Source organism: Grus americana, chromosome 5 (genome assembly GCF_028858705.1).
Source record: "Grus americana isolate bGruAme1 chromosome 5, bGruAme1.mat, whole genome shotgun sequence".
Taxonomy (NCBI): Eukaryota; Metazoa; Chordata; class Aves; order Gruiformes; family Gruidae; genus Grus; species Grus americana.
Window position 1 is genome coordinate 63,193,520 of NC_072856.1, and position 16,346 is coordinate 63,209,865.

A 16,346-nucleotide genomic window follows, 5' to 3' on the forward strand; every position below is an offset into this window, starting at 1 on the left:
CAGGCTATTGGGGTGCATCAGTGCCTGACTTGTTTTCTAGGAGCCCCATGAGTCCCAGGTGATGATTCTTCCATTCACGAATTCATGGAGGATACGTATAAAGCTCTGTGCTGTGGATAAGAATCAGTTCTGAAATGTTTAATAGTCCCTGAAGTAAAATAACCCTCTCCTGTAGGCTTAGATTCAAAGGGTCAGCTCTTCACCAGATGGAGCTGAACTTCATGGCGTGCGCTGTCTCCACTTGCTGTGGGAGTCGATGTTTGCCCATTGCTTGGTGGACATGGGGTATTGTGCCTTTGGTAGAACTACCAGTAAAGAGGTAAACCACCCTGAGAAGGTGTTTCAAATTTTAGAAGAAAAGAAATGGTGAAGCAGAGAGGAAGGAGTTGTGAATACTCTTTTACCCTGGTACAGCAATGTGCTCATTCTCTTTTAGCCTTTTTCCATTTAGCAAAGGTAAGCTAATTTCTTTGCTTAAGGAAAAAAAGTTTAAAAGCTGGGAAGAAAGAAGGACTAGGAATCCTCTGATCTCCAATCAGGAATGTCATTACATTTAGCTTAGACATGTTTTTAAAATGTTTTAACAACTACTTAATTCCCTAAAATTCAAACTGTATTGATTTACCTATTCTGGGATTAAAAAAAAAAAAGCGCATTTTAAACCACAGTGGATTTTCTGCCACATTTTAGAACAGCTGGTTGAGACTGGGATATTTTTGATTTGGAAAGAAACTACTTAGCTGCCTTTTTCTTACTTACACTGACCTCAAACCTTTCTGACAGCTTCCTGCATGGTGGCTTGACGCTGTTTCCAAGCACAATTTGAAGATCCCCAAAAGAAGACAAGAGTCTCTTTGCGGTTCCCAGTTTGCTTTCTTTACCAGACTCTTCTTTTCATGGCTATCTTTAGCCTCATCCAGCATTTCAGGAAAAAAAGAGGTGTCCTCCGGAGTTTTTTGCTACGTTGATGTAAGTGCTCAACAGGAGGCAAGCATCCCATCACATGTCCTGCCCTTTCTAACACACCAGAGAGCTGTGACATTTAGAGATATGTTTTTGGAGCTTGTCCCTCTCCATAACCCGTTGTTTAATTAGTGCCACTGGAAATATAGCAGCAAAACTTAATAGTGAGATCTGAACTTGAGGAGAAGAAGTTGGGAGAATGACTTGATTCTTGGACAGGACTGCCACACCACAATGGAGTTTAGCAGAAAGGGTAAAACAAGAGGGGATTTGATGTGTTATTAAAAAACTGTGTGCATGTGTGTGCGTGGTAAGTAGGCAAATCTAGGTTTCAAAACAAGGATGGGAAATTAGTAGAAAAATTCAAATTAGGTGGAACAGATGGAATTGGGGAGCAGAGGTCCTGGCAACACTGTACAGATAGATCACTCAAATTGTATTTGCCTGTGCACAGATGTTTTAATACGGCTTCTGCTCACTTGAAAGAAATGAAGGTGTTGCAGTCCACTCCCCAATTACCAGGAGTCGACTTTCCCTGGGGCAGGGCTCAGCAGGAGCATCTTTTAAACCACACCACTCCAAGGAAAGCCCTGAAGATTTCAGAGCTGGGAGGGCTAAGTATTTGACAAATAGGGTCTGGTTCACCTCTCCAGCTAGTTTTCTAACGCCATTCACAAGATGATTGTAATGGAGCTGCTCCTGATTTATATTTGTTTAAATGAAAGCAGAACCGGACCTCTTCCTTTCAGCGGCTGCCTGGGGGCGGGCTGGCGGCGACAGCAGTCCTGGCACCAGGTTGGACGAGCTGCTCCTGCAGCAGCTCCCGGTGTGGTAGAGCTTTTAAACGTGCGCTTAACTTTAAGCAGAGGACCTCAGCGTGACTTGTTGGACTGAGACCCAAATCACGGGAAGGAGGAGGTGCTGAAAACAGGCTGGGGGCGGGGGGGGGGAGAGATTTTTTCCACAGCGGAATAGTGTCCTCTGGGAGAAGCACTGCTGCTTGTGCCAGCTACGGCAGGAGTGTGCAGCACACCGGGATGCGCTCTGCAGGGAACGCTCCTGCCCTGGCAGGGATTGCCTCCACAATCAGCTGTTTTCCATCTCTTGTTTCCTTCTACGATCCTAAGTCTGCAGCTGCATGCAAAATGAACGGAGGCAGAAGCAATAGGTGGAGAAATTCCTTCCAGGATTTTATTGTCCGTACCTTTAAAAGACACTGCCCGAGTAATGAAAAGGCTGGAGGGAGAGGCGGCTGGGTCAAGAGTAGGAAAGAGCTTAACACAGAAATTGGCGTGTGGTGTCTCACTGCACTGACTCATCTGCTCCTTCGGGGCTCCGCCACCGGAGCAACACGGCAGAGCTTGGTCCCTGAATAAAATGATAGAAAAGAGGGCTCCAGCCCCAAGTCTGCCTCCTGTTGCCTCCCCCTCACAGCTGCTCTCACTGGGAGAGGGAGGAATCCTCAAAAAAAAAAATGGTTGATGGCTTCACGCAAGGCTGGCGTCTTACATGTTACCTTGCACTTTATGGGTATCGTTTGCGGGCAAAATGCAACCACCTTCCTAGAGCATTTCATAGTCTGTTTTCCCCAAACCCCAGCCGCTGAGAACACGGGAATGCTGTCTTAAAAACCACTGCGGAGATGAAAATGCAGGGGCTTAGGGCGTTTTTTGGTTTGTTTCGCTCCGGGGGACAGAGCAAAACTTCGAAGGGTTTTCCCCGAGGGCCCGACACGGGAACAGCCAGGGGACGATGCTCGGCGGGGCACAGCACCGCCCGCACAACCCCGCGGGACTCCGCTCCCTCCCGCGCCGTTCCGCGCCGCTCCACCCTCCTCCCCCTTCCCCCCCCCCCCCCCCCCGCGTCCCGGGGCGGCCGGGCTCCGCGGCGGGGCGGGCGCGCAGGCGCAGGCGCAGGGGGTGCGGGCGGCGGCGCTCGGCGGCGCCGTGCGCGGCGCGGCCCCAGTCCGCGCTGCAGCCGCCGCGGGGGCGCCACTACCATGAGCGGCCGCGGCCGCCCCTGCGCGACTCACGGGCACCGGGCGCACCAGCCGCCGCCGGCCCCCCCCCCCACGCCGCCGCCGCCGCCGCCGCTGTCGCCGCTGCCGCGCACCCCCGGCCCCGGAGCCCGGCGCTGCAGGATGCCGGGGGGCAAGAGAGGGCTGGTGGCACCGCAGAACACCTTCCTGGAGAACATTGTCCGGCGCTCAAGCGGTGAGAGATCCCGTCCGTCCATCCCTCCGTCCGTCCATCCCTCCGTCCATCCATCCCTCGGAGCGCGGAGCCGCCGCGCCCGCTGCCACGCTGGTGGGTCGGTGCCGAAGCGGTGCCTTCAAGGAACGGGGTCTGCCGGTGCCCCGCCGGGCTCCGCTGGAGCCTTGCCCTCCGCGGTCCTTTCCCTGGCCCCCTCACTTCTTACATCGTTATCGGTACTATGAATTCGTAGCTTTTTTTTTTTTTTTTTTTGTGAGCCACTTCTGAAAATAAGTAGTCATCATTTACATTGCTAGTATCCTCTCCGCTTGTTGGGTCATTTTTTTCCTTGTTCTTTAGTTCTGTAATAATTGGGCTTGCAAGTATTGTCATTTGGTGTTTCAAAGTCTTTGCAATTCTGTGACACTTCTGAGTCTGTGGCAAAGGTACGGGGCAGGAGGATGAGGGAGTGACTGTGATTTGGACGATGGTAATCCTGTGGTTGAGCAAATATGTAAGAACTGTCTGCAGTTGCTCATCTATAGCTCCTCTGTTAGGTGAATATTTACAGGACTGGTTTGGGACCCGTGGCCATCAAATTATTCCTTGCTGCTGGAGTTAATTTTACCCTTTCATCCAATGCAAAGCACTGGTCAAGAGTACTGTATATGGCTCCATTAAAGTTACAATGTACTTGCAGACGGTCTCTCTAGGTGTATTAATGTGGATGCTGCTTTAGGCAAGTCTTGTGCTAGTTACTTTCCTTTTTTACGTAGTCTTTGCACTGGCATGTAGCTACTGACACATATGAGTGTTTGCACAAAGTCTAGTAAGAGACCTCGACTTTTCATCTGCTAGAAGATATCTCCTTGGGCAGCCCAAAGTTTAGGGCGACCCCGGCATGCCAAAGCGCTGCTGTGCCAGCGTGCATCTGGGGACGTGAATGGGAAAGGTGGGCAAAGCAGAGCACTGAGAAAAGTTGCCACATCTATTATTAATCAAGACGCTAACGTGATGTGAAATGGTGCTGAAAAGTGTTCCCTTCCACCTTTCTATTGCGCGCTTCTGGATTTACCTCACATTCATACTAACGTGGTCTGGTGTGCTGGCTTGAAGCTGATTTTGATGGCAGGTAGTGAATTAGTGATTCATTGACTTCCCCAGGAGGAGGAGTGGGATGAGGACCTAGAATTTGTTTTAAAATGTTGTATGTTAAAATGCCAGCCTTGTATTAAGCCATCAACCATTTTTTTGGGGGGGTCTTCCTCCTTCTCGTGTTGCCTGTGTCAGTTCTGTGGTCGGCAGCTGACTCCCTGTCAAGCTCTGTAACTGCACGATCACTAAGAGCTAGTTTCCCCGCAGTAGTGTATTTATTTACCAGAATATTAAATGCAAGCTTAATTAATATGGGTTTATATAGCACTTTCTCTCTGACAATTTCAAAGCGCTGCATGGAATTTAATTACACTTCACAGCTCCTTGTGGAAGAGGACACACAGAGGCATTCCCAACCTGTTCTTCGAATTGTGGCGTAAATGGGAGCTCAGGGCATCACAGTTGTTTTCCCAAGGTCATATGGCAAGTCGGTGACAGAGCTGGGAACACAGTTTGGGATTGCCATGCTTTTGTATCATGCTCTAATTAAATCACATGTCCTCCCTGGTGAAAGCTCAGTAAAGCTTTGAGACGTCAAAAACTGGAAAAGCTCAGAAGGCTTTTGAACATTATACTTTAAAAGCAGGTATCCCTCTCCAGTGTTTAACCTGGTCTAATTTGGGAACATAAATTATGCTGATCTGGTCATTCATTCTGTTTTTTCTCTAGCACTGATGATAGCTAAGCGTGATGCTATAGAGGCGAATCTGCCCCGTTGGACAACAAAGCGAAAAGTGGATTGGGAATTTGGTTTTAAGTCATGTTAGTGGTGTGTGCTGTGCCCTGAAACGTGATTTAGTTCTTATTTTTGTCATCCAGGACATACCTTTATTTGACTTTTATAGAAATAGTAATTTTCACTGGATTCAGCACTGTTTAATCCGAACTTAATGGTATTCAATAGAGCAAATCTGGTTCAAGTATCTCCTGCCAGTGCTTGGTACAAGGCAAGGATTTGATCTGCTGACTGTGTGCTGGGATTTGTTTTCATACTTGGATTCACCAGTTTTCAACAGATTTTTCATTGGCAAGTTGAGGAACGGGATGAAGGAAAGACTGATGATTGTTTTTTAAAATACATCTCCAGCATCTTCCAAAAAAAGTGCCCTTCTATTGCCTTCCCTGGTTAAAGAACACTTTCTTTTGAGATTTCTCACACTTATGCAATCCCGTTGCACTTCTTGATCAGAAATCTTTTCTTAACAACCAGCAGCTTTGTAGATAGAGGTAATATCTTCTATTAGGCAACAGGTACAGCTGGAAAAATTAGACAGGTATTTTGGCAGATAGGTTCTTCTTCAGGTGAAATGGAAGCAATGATTTCAAAATGAAATGTAGGTGGAGACAAATTACTCAAAGTTCCCAGAGATGAATCTGAATAACAAAATTTATAGACAAAATTGCAGTAATTTTAAAATGTGAAAAGTCAGAACTGACATAGTGGGAATACAGCACGCAGACTTAGTCTGGTGGCCAGCCTGGTGTTAAAAATCGATCATATATTCAATTTTCAGCATTATTTAGTCATTTTCTGTTTAGGAATGTTGTGAACCTTTCCTTTTCACCCCAGCTTTGGCTACAAATCAGGTTAAAATTATGAGAAAAGCACTCATGATGTCAGTCATGAGCAAACATCGAAGAGCCGTGCAGAAGGGGACGGTGGCCTTGGCTCTTCCGTCCTGTGTATGGAGGGGTGGGATGTCTGGGCTGCTGTGCTGGACATTCCCATTCTGGCGTATGGGAAGGATGGGAATGACTGCCAAAGAGATGTGGAGGGTTCCACGTTGTCCCTCTGCCCAAGGAACCTCTCTTTTGGAGGTGACTTTACACCTTGGAGCTTGTGAAGTGTTTTAGAGCAGCAAGGTACTTTGCTTTTTGGACAGCAGCACGTTGTAGGTGCTTCCCAAAGCATTTGGTGGTGGACGGTAACCTCTGAGCTGCTTTGCAGGTTCTTTGCCCACACCACAGCTGAGCTCCACTCAAGGAGAGACAAAGTGTGCGGGGAGAAGCGGGCTCTGTCCTTAGACCAACTGCTGCGGTTGGTAAAAAGGGACGAGCCCTCAGGACACACAGGCCTATCTTCAGGGTAATCTCAGTGCACTCTCCACAATCTTTTTTTTTTTTTTTTCTTTCTTTTAAAGCACAGCAAGTAAAGGTCTTATCTGAGGCTCATAAAGATTGATACGATCTAGCTGCAGCCTTGACTGTGCCCCAGATCTTAAGGACACCAGGTATTTTGCTGAGCTGAAAGCAGAAGTGTTTTGTGAGAGCACTGGGTTAAATCACATTAAGGTGACTGCCTTTTACTGCCATTAGTATTTTGGACTTTTAATAAGGGTCTTCCTTAGGGCAATGTTCTCTCCTAAGATGTTCTCAGCACTCTGTGCCTGTTATTACTAATAATATTGGTGCCTTCGTCAGTGCATTCAGAGCTCCTGCTGGTACTGACATTGGCTCAGCATCACGGAGGTGCGACGGGTACAGAATTGGGCAAGTCTCTAGAGCAGGGCTGGGCTTAGTGGACCTGGCCGGCGTGCAGAGCCATCCGGCAAGTTGAGCCGTGTGCACAGGGGCAGAGAAATTTGTCTTTCTTGCCTGTTCATCTTCACCCTTGACATATTCTAGCAACGAAAGCATTAAGCTTGTGTTAATGGCATAATTTCCTTTTATGCTAGAGGATGAGTTTGGGAAAAGGTTAACTCTGGGACTTTGCGGCAATACGCAATAAAGAGTGCCAACAGTCTGGAAGAGGGGCTTCATTTGGGGAGAGACTATATATAGTCTTATCTGTATCATAAGAATCATCATTATTGGTTATTGTTTCTGGTGCAATAACTCTTAGAAGCTTCCTCAGGAAAATGGGTCTTTCAGGCGTTTCACGAATGTATTTTGGCATTGGGCTGAAATCTTGGCTCCATAAGGCTTACATGGGAATTTTGCCGTGAGCTGTAAGGAAGCTAGCATTTCATTCCTGGCCTTTTTCAGCTTTGTGCCACGTTCCTGCAAATCAGCTCCTTTAGACAGAGCTTTATCCCTGTGGGTCCCGTGACTTTGATGGGTGAAGGCATCAGCCCTGTTCACAGGTGACTCTGTTGTCAAGGCAGGTTACCCAGGAAGGGGGAGGAAATGAATGTCACATCTGTAGCGCTAAGACACCAATTTCATTTTTATTACACTGGTATTGTAGATAAAAGTGTTTGTTGTCTCTCCTGTTCTCCTTACTAGCCCATGTAGCGTACCTGATGTCTTACAGGCAGGGTGACAAAACATTGTTCTCACAGGGCATGACACGCGTAGGCTCTGCTCCTCTAAATTAAAACAAGCTGCATTTTCATCTGATCCAAGTTAAGTTACATATGCTGCAGAAAGTTCTTTAAAGCAAGTTCCTTCAAGTTTACAGTATGTCTGTCATCGGAAATCCTCCAAAAAAAAATCTGGACCTCAGCAGTTCCCTATGTCTCTACATAAAGACACTATAAACTGTGGGACAAAAGTTTCCATCCTCCAGTTCAGTTGAATGTGAAGAAGTTAGTGAAGGGATGACCAAAGAGCTTATGTCATTAGGGCTTCGGCATTCGAAGGCAGAGGGTTCCTTGTGCAATTTCTATGACTGCAGGCGGCCTGCCGATACGCACATCAATGCAAAGCGGATTTTTACACTAAGAAGCATTACGAGATGACATTTGCGAGTAGATTTCAATTGCAAGCGCCCCGCTTTCCTTACTCTTCACGTTGGTTTGCTGAATGCTGAAAGATTAAGCATATCTGACTGCTGCTGATATTGGGAGAGTTTCACGTGGTCTAATTTTTTTAATTATTTTATATGTGTTTATTTAAAAAAAAAAAAAGAAAAAGATTATCACGGCTCTATACCATTGTGTTAATTCAGGAGCCCAAATAAAGCCATATCATCAGCTCAAGGAATAGCTGGATTTCCTTGAGGTTTGATCAGCTGCTTTGTAAATCAGGGGTCTTACCTTTCTGATATTTCTTTCTGTGTGTGTCGCTGGCGGTGGGATGGGGCGGTGGGATGGGGAGACCTTGTTCTCTGCTGGGGGAGGCTTGAGCGCTGCTGAGCGTTTGCCACAAGAGGTCACTGCAAGAGTTGTTGCGTTCCCAGGTTAGTGTTTAAATCCGAGAGAGAAGAGAAAAATGAAATTATTGATTTTTTTTTTTTTTTAGAGTAAACATCCAGGGGTTTTTTTGTTTGGTTTTTTTTATTGCTGTTGGAAGGAGTACGCAGCCAAAGAATAATGCCAGGAAGTTAAGTGAGCTGTGGAAATACATTTAATTAGCCTGTTTAACAGGGTACTGTTCAGTGGTTAAGCGGGATTTTAGGTTATTCTCCTGGACAGCTAAAGGAATAGTATTTTCTGGTTTGATAAAATTAAGTAATAGAAGAAGATTTTGCAGGTAGCACTCTAATGACCTGTTTTTCAGAAAAAAAGTCCCACAAAACTCTGATACTTGTTTAATCAGCACATTCAGTCACTGGCTATTTTAAACACCAAGCCCTGGGTAACCCAGATAGCCAGGGCCCGATCCTGCACCCGCGCGTGGCAGCGGGAGGGGTCCGACGGCAGCAGCACCTCGGTCCTGGGCTGGGATCCGTCCCGCCGATAGTTTTGCTTCAGCCGCTTGCACGAAGAGGGGAGCACAGGAGAGGCAGACAATTCTCTGCCAAAACGGGCTTTCTGCGATACGGCCGGGCTCTGTGAAACCACAGCCAGGGCTAGCTTAGGGCTGAGTGTTTGCAAGAGGAGCCCCTCGTGTCTGAACAACTACTTTTACCGCGATTTTCTCATCTGGGAATGTGAAGGATGCGCTCTTGTTTGTATAAAGCTAGAAATCTGATTTTTGGTTGCTCCCCAAGGGTGCCCGTGTGCCTTCAGTGAGAGCTACCGTGTGCTCCAGCTTAAATTTAGTCTCACTGCATCTTTGTTGTGTTCTCCATAATTTTAACAGAAAACAGACTCAGCGGTGGCATTTAGAAGATAACCATGATAGGCGGGAATTAGTTTAACTCTAGGATAAATGAACGTGGGGGGAGAACCTGTGATCAGAATTGTATGAAATGTCATTTCGCAGGCAACTCATAGGGATGCTCTCTTGTCCTTATTGACTCAAAACTCTTCCCGGGGTCAATGAAATTGTGCCACAACAGAGGCAGGGGACCACACTGTTTGCAGGCTTTCACATTCAGAATGATTAGCTATTTTTTTAAGTTTTCAGGAGGTAAATTCCAGGCAGACTCTAATCTTTCTTCTTGAGCTCACTTGCTAAATTGCTGAAAGCCACTGTGTTCCCAGCTAAGTGACTTACACGTGGATGTGATATTTCAGCCAATGCTGGATTATTTATGTTTTGTTTTATTTGAGGAGTACTTATTTTGGGCAGGAAATAGATCATTTTTGCGTATCAGTATGGTGGCATCTTTCTCTGGGTTTAGCCCTCTTTGCATTTTCATAATATGAGTATTAAATAAAAACAACAGTGGTACGGAAAGGTGACGTAAAGAGTTAGTCCTTTGAGAGATGTTTTTTTTTTTTTTCAGGCAAGCAACGCTTAATGTGCCAGATAAATTGGATGACACTGATGTTTTGCATGCTTTAAAGACACCGGGGAAATAATAGCTTTGTTAGAAAACAGCGATGTGGTTTTATAGTAAGGAGTACAAAGTGCCGGTGGAGGTTGCTGCTTCGAGCACGATGGTTTGTCTGCAGCCGACTCCAGAGCTGGAGGGATGTTGTCGCCCGCTGAGGCTGATTTCGGAGGGCAGTGCCCTCTAACAGGGTTTTGGATTTTCTGATGTATTCCGTGGGGATGCAGTACGTCGTGAGCGTGCGGTTGGAGTCACTGTGTACAACGCCAGTGGAAATATGTATTATTAGGGCCAAGGCTTGCTCAGGAGAGCTAAAAGAAAATAAAAAATGAGAACATTTTTAGGACCTCCCTCGCCAACACACACACACAGAGGAGCCCCATGAGTTTTCCAAGATGGTCGAAACAAGACTGCAGCAATAAGCTGACCCTGTGTAGTTATAAGGAGAGTCAGCTGACAGCAGTTTAGGTGGTTTGGGGCTTTTATAAGACAGCATTAGCAAAAAAGGCAAATTCCAGGCATTTCGCAGAGCCTGTCAGGTCTGTGCTGCGCTTGCCCTGCTATGAGGGAGGTAATTCGGAACGACAGCTCGGTGTAAAGTTGCTTGAGTTAGGAGTTTATTCCTAGATGGAAACACTGCTTCTTTTTATTATTATAATAATTATTATTACTTGTGTTCTGCCACTGCTTCATTTTTTAAAATCATCTTTTCAGTGGTGACTTTTCGGAAAAGATTAGTTGCCTGTTTTCTTGGGATGATACAGAATTCCGAAATGGTGATTTAAACAATTTTGGTTACAAGTGGTACCCAAGCATTCTTGAGAAAAGATGATTAGAGACAACGTTTCTCACTTGGCTAAGCATATCTCCTGGAATGATTAGCTGTTCTTGCTCTCCTGTGATTACATAACGTGAATTTTACACTGCTTTGGGCATTTCGTTGGTTAAAAAAAATTGCTTGCACACTGTGGTCTTTCTGGTTTTTTTTTTTGTTTTTTTTTTTTTTTTTTTAAAAACAAAACAAGGCTCAGTGCTGAGTATTACCTACTGCAAGATAGAGTAAGATTAAAGGCTTGCTGCTCTACAGCATAGGCTGCCTTCACACAAAAGAGCCTTTTTACAAAATAGAAGTGCAGCAACAGCAAATACAGTGCCTTTAACAATTGTTTTCCTCAGTTGTGTTTTCCAACCTGAAATTTTGCTAACTGTATGCCTCTAATACCCCAATTCCTTGCCATCAGTATTAAACCTTGTAAACAGGAGAGATATATTAGCTAATAAAAAGCCTGCTGACTTTCTAAGAGGAATCTGGCAACTCTGAGACAGGCGAGTCTCCTGGCTGAGCTCTGCTTCCCTGCTCCTTTACAGACAGACACTGGTGTTTAGACATGTCTAGTCAAAGAACTTATACAACCTACAGATTTGTGATTTGGGCTCTCCGCAATATATCAGAAAGGGGGATGGGTGGAGAAGATGAATGGTGGAGGCAATGACATCAACGCAAGCTTACAAATAATAAAAATTGACTTTTATCTCTAGGGAAATGGGAAGTGGAAATGCATTTTCAGTGCATCGGAGAAATCCGAGCAAGGATGAATCCATTACCAGACATTTCAGGATAATCATCACACAAGTTTTGAAGTTAGCTGGATGTTAATGTTTATCACCACAGGGTAATCTGGATCAGAGTTGCATAGAGTTTCATGTACTGGATCAGACCATTGGTCTGTCAGATTTACTGTCCTGCTTTCAGCAATGGCCAGTGTCTAGCAGACCAGGGTACAAGTTCCCAGCTGCCATAGTAAAATGCTTGTGAGATTGGGTGCTGCTGTACATGGAGAGAGAAGACTTTCCTTTCTGGGCCACAGCACAGATATTGCATAAGTTTTAGTTACCGGTGTCTTACTGCAGAATGCGAGCTGTATTTATGTGTTGCCATCCATAACTTTGGCTATCCTTGGCAGTCTCAGTTGTGATAGAATTCTTCCAGTGAAGTTGTGGTATACTTAAAAACTGAGTAAATTCAGATGTTCTGGTGTAGGCGTAGTGGCTGAATTAGGTGTTTTCCAGTTATTAGTAGCTAAATTCTGTTAAGAAATACTTATCCTTGAGAATACCTCCAACATAATATATTCTTTAAAAAAACTACTAGCTTGCAGAGTACAGCTCTTGTGTACTGAATCCAACAGGAAGGCAGCTGTGGAGATCCCAGTGCTGGTGTCCTTGCTATGCTCATCACCCTGCAATTTGCAGACCTTTTGTTGGGTCCTTTTCTTTTTCTTCTGAAGAAGGTGCAAAACACCAGTCTCATCTGTTGAAGACAGCAGGCAAGGAGAGCTTGCCTTTCCCATGAAAGGAGTCTGAGTCTGTCTTGCAGAAGGCATCTGCCCTGGGGTGGGGGCAGTCCTTGATGTGTGGCATTGCAGGGCTCATGCCCATGCTTCAGAAAAGGCTGACTGTGTGAAAGTCCTTTGGCTCACTCCAAAAAAGATCTTTGATATGAACTAACCAATGTGGACTGTGGGCCATCAGGGGAAGAGGAGGACCAGGGTGAACCTGGGATTTGATGATTGAGGTGTACCCAGTGCTTGCCTGCAGCAACGCCAGCGGGGCACATCCCTGGGCTGCTGGGTGAATAGCTGTGGTCTGGGTGGGTTTCCTCCCTGTTGTGTGCAATGAGTAGGGACGTATCTCAGGAAGGAGCAAGTCTGTTGGCGGTCTGTAGCACACTTGCCTTTCACTATACCTGATCTGCTTGAATGAAGACTTGACTTGTGCCAAGAGGCTGCTATGGGACTTCACCACACTGCAGCAGGGCACAGGGGGACATCAAGATACCCTTGGCTGAGGGTCCTTGCTTTGGAGCTGCTGGCAAAGGAGGCCAGGACGAATGCGCAGCCAGGTGTGTTTGGAAAGGAACAGACTTGTCTTTGGTGTTAGGCTGCTCTATGGCAACTGGAGAGGGAGGGGTTTTCCAACCCTTGTCTCTTACACCAGGTTCAAGCAGACAACTAGAAGTTGAACAGAGTGGAATTTGCCATCGTCAGACTGATGGAAATCTTAACCCAAGACGCAACTGTGATTGACTCTTCTTAGTGAGGAAACCGTGTAACTGAGTTGTAGAAATATGGAAGTCAGGCATGCGGATGGATTTAGTCCAGTACTGGCTGTTAGGACCCATCCTCAGGGGAGGTAACTGCAGAAATGGATTTTCACAAGTGGTTAGTGGTGATGATGTCATATAAAGCAGTCTATTCTTCAACCACACAAAACTCCTAGAAACCCGAAGGTTGTCTCTACCAAGGAGTCTCGGTTGTTGACAAAGGTTAGGCTCTAAAATGGAGACATGTTAGAGAATATACAAGGAATCACAGCAGAGGACTCGATGCAAAAACTCCTCTGTGTTGCTTTTCACTCTGCAATTTTAGGAAATTAGGGCCAAAAAAAGGAGGTTCTCTCAAAGCATCCCATCATCCAATACACAGTTTGTATCTTTACAGCTGGGTATGGACTGGCTAATGTAAAGTTAAATCTACCTGCAGTTTTGATCTGGAGAAATTGTAGAAGTAGGCAAGAATTAATATGTGTCTTGGTTGGAGAAAATAAAATGAGTCCTGATAAAATCTAGGGTAGCCATGGAGTCATGTGGATACTGAGACTTGGGTACACAATAAAACCCCAGGGTCAGATGCTGACCCGTTCTTCCTTAAATCTTATCAAGCTGCTCACCGAGCAGCAGTATTAACGAAGCATGGATTCCTATGGCTTTGTGCTCGCAGTTAAGATTCATTGGTCTCTAACAAGATGCAAACATTGATTCAAGATTTTTCTCCAGCTGGAATAGGACGCACACATACGTATTCACGTGCTGAGCATGGATGAATCAGCTGTATTTGCTTAGGAGACAAGGGTAAAGAAAGAAGTCAATTAAGTAAAGGAAAATTCATGGGGACAAAATTCTAACCTCTGGTCAAATTTCTAGTACATATGCTGTATATCTGATCTAACCTTACAAATACTAGTATCTACAAAGACACTTCTATTTTTTTCTAATTTTACGGGATTTTTTTTTTTTTTTACTTTTTTTGAACTATCAATAGTTTGGCTTTATGTCTTGTTCCCTCCCAAGTTTCTGGTGAATTTGATCAGTTCAGTGAATGCCTTATCAAGTATTTTGAGACTCTCAGGTGTAAAGAAGTATAAAATCCATAGAAGACAACCATTAAATGCTATACGTGGGCTGCTGGCTGCAACACGTGTCTTCTGCTGTGTACTCTGTGTCCTGAAACAGTTACGTGGTGGGAATACACAATCAAAATTATGTCTGTTGGATGGGGGGGGGGCAGGCTTTGAAACGGGGTTATCTGCTTTTGGCCTGTGGGCCTCTGGGGAGCACCCAGATGTGCACAGCACCCATGAGTGAGTTTGGTATTGCAGTCTCTCATCGCCCAGGTTGTGCCCGTTGTATCCGGATATGTGAGCAAAACTGGTGAAAGATAATCCTAGAAAGAAATCTCTTTCCAAATCTAACCAGAGGACTTGTAATATTGGTTTTTTCCCTGTGGGATGGGAAATTAAGAATTGCTTATGCTCCCATCCTCTCCAGCTGTTGGGGTGTGGTGGTGGGAGGGTGGCCACCATGGGGGGAGCCCGGCAGGTTTAGGGTGCTGGTGGTGTCTCCCCTTTTCCAAACTGGAGAAGGTGCAAGGTGTTGGGGGGACATCAGTGCAGTGGGATGAGCTCCTGCGAGCCCTTTGGTTTCCAGGGGTTAGGATGTCACCTGTGTTAGTGTCTGCGCTGCACTCAGGAAAGCTGGGCTGAGCCCCTGGTGCAGAAAGGGCTGCGGAAAGCCAGGGACGTTTTGTGTAATGCTCAGACTTTGCTCCGTGTCTCCTGCTGCTTGTAGCGAGGGCATCTCCCTTTGGGTAGGAAAGCAAACTTTTAAAGCTGGCATTTAGGCTAAAGAATATTTGTGATGGATTCAGGTTAAATTTTTTGAGCTTAAAAATGTTAGATTTCACAAAATCTAAACTTCTATTTCTCGCAGTGGTTGTCTTTTAAATATTTTTTAATCTGCTTTTCTATAGAAAATCCAATAACCTCCAGATTATTTTTTTTCCAAATTCATGCTTACAAAGAAAAAAAGAAAAGAAATACTATTTTTTTCAGTACGCTTTCCTTGTTCAACAGAATAATGTTTGCATAATGTACAATCCAGTCACAGTTACAAATTCCCTGGGAAGGGCATGTGTAGCTTATGCAAACCCAGTGTCGCTTTTATGTGAAAATGAATGTGCGCACCTGAATGTATGTCTGTAAGTAACTGGCATAACCATTCTTTGACTATTATGAGGAAAATTTGTAAAAATCGCCTTAATTTTTTTTTCCCCACAAGAACTGCTGAAAGGAACGTTTCCTATAATTTCTATACAGCAGCGATTGTTAATAGTTATATTTTAATAGCTTTTTAGCATCAGTGAATGGGAGCAGTTAGTTCCGTAGCTGCAGTCAAAGTGAAATTGAAAACTAACAGTAAAAATAAAGAAAACTCCAAAGATCATCACAGGCTACAATTTGAGAACCTCTACTAAGTGAGAATATTATTTCTGAAACAAAATTAGGAATGTTTACGGTGTCAACGAACCTAAAATCCCACAACATTGTGTTTAAGCAAAATGGGTATTTCCTTCTTTGGAAACGCCTTGCTAAAAGCAGGGATGGTAGAATCTTTCCAAACTAGTGAATAAAACTATTTTAGGACTAACTCATGACATGTCGGTGCCAGTCCGTGCATATAAACTGTAGGCACTGACTGAAAGAACAGATGACTGAAGCAATATTTAAACCTGAGTTCAGCCTCCTAGAAATACTCCCTACCCATATTTTGTATTTACAGCAATGGACGCGTGTTACTAGGATGAACCAAACCCACCTATTTGCATTTTTTATAGACTGCCGCTGAAATTCAATACCCGTTTTGCATTAATTCAACGTCTAAGTCCCTTTGGCACTCATCAGTTCCCCGATCGTGCTGAATTTCCACGCGGGTCACTTAATATCCGCGCTCCGAGGCGTGACGTGGCTCGTGGCGTACCACGAGATGTGCTGGGCACGTCTTGTCCCTCTCCAGCGGCTGCCGGCACTCTCTGTCCCTCATCCCAGGGATGCTGGCTGTGTCCTGCAAAACAGACTGGGACCTGCCAGGAGGAGAAATTTACTTGTCTTAAGCAAGAGATGCGTCGTCAGCCTTGGGCACCCATACAATCCAGTATTTAAAACTCAGTTTGCAAGTTAATTTAAGGTTGATTTCAAGATACATATAAAATGAAAATCAAACCTTGATACCTTGCCCAGATGTTGTGAATAAATGAATCCTTTCTAAATTGCTAAAGCATTGATGGTTGTATCAGTATTTTCAGATGCAAGAAGCAACT

At 45.0% G+C, this 16,346-nt stretch overlaps 1 protein-coding gene across 1 annotated transcript in view; it reads left to right on the forward strand.

Moving 5' to 3' along the window:
* The first annotated feature begins 2,903 nt into the window (after positions 1 to 2,903).
* Positions 2,904 to 16,346, forward strand: part of KCNH5 (potassium voltage-gated channel subfamily H member 5) — a 170,990-nt gene continuing 157,547 nt past the window's right edge. Inside the window, exon 1 of the mRNA XM_054828084.1 lies at positions 2,904 to 3,176. Coding sequence (XP_054684059.1) covers positions 2,963 to 3,176 — 214 coding nt within the window. The 5' untranslated portion in view covers positions 2,904 to 2,962. The remainder of the gene's footprint in view (positions 3,177 to 16,346) is intronic.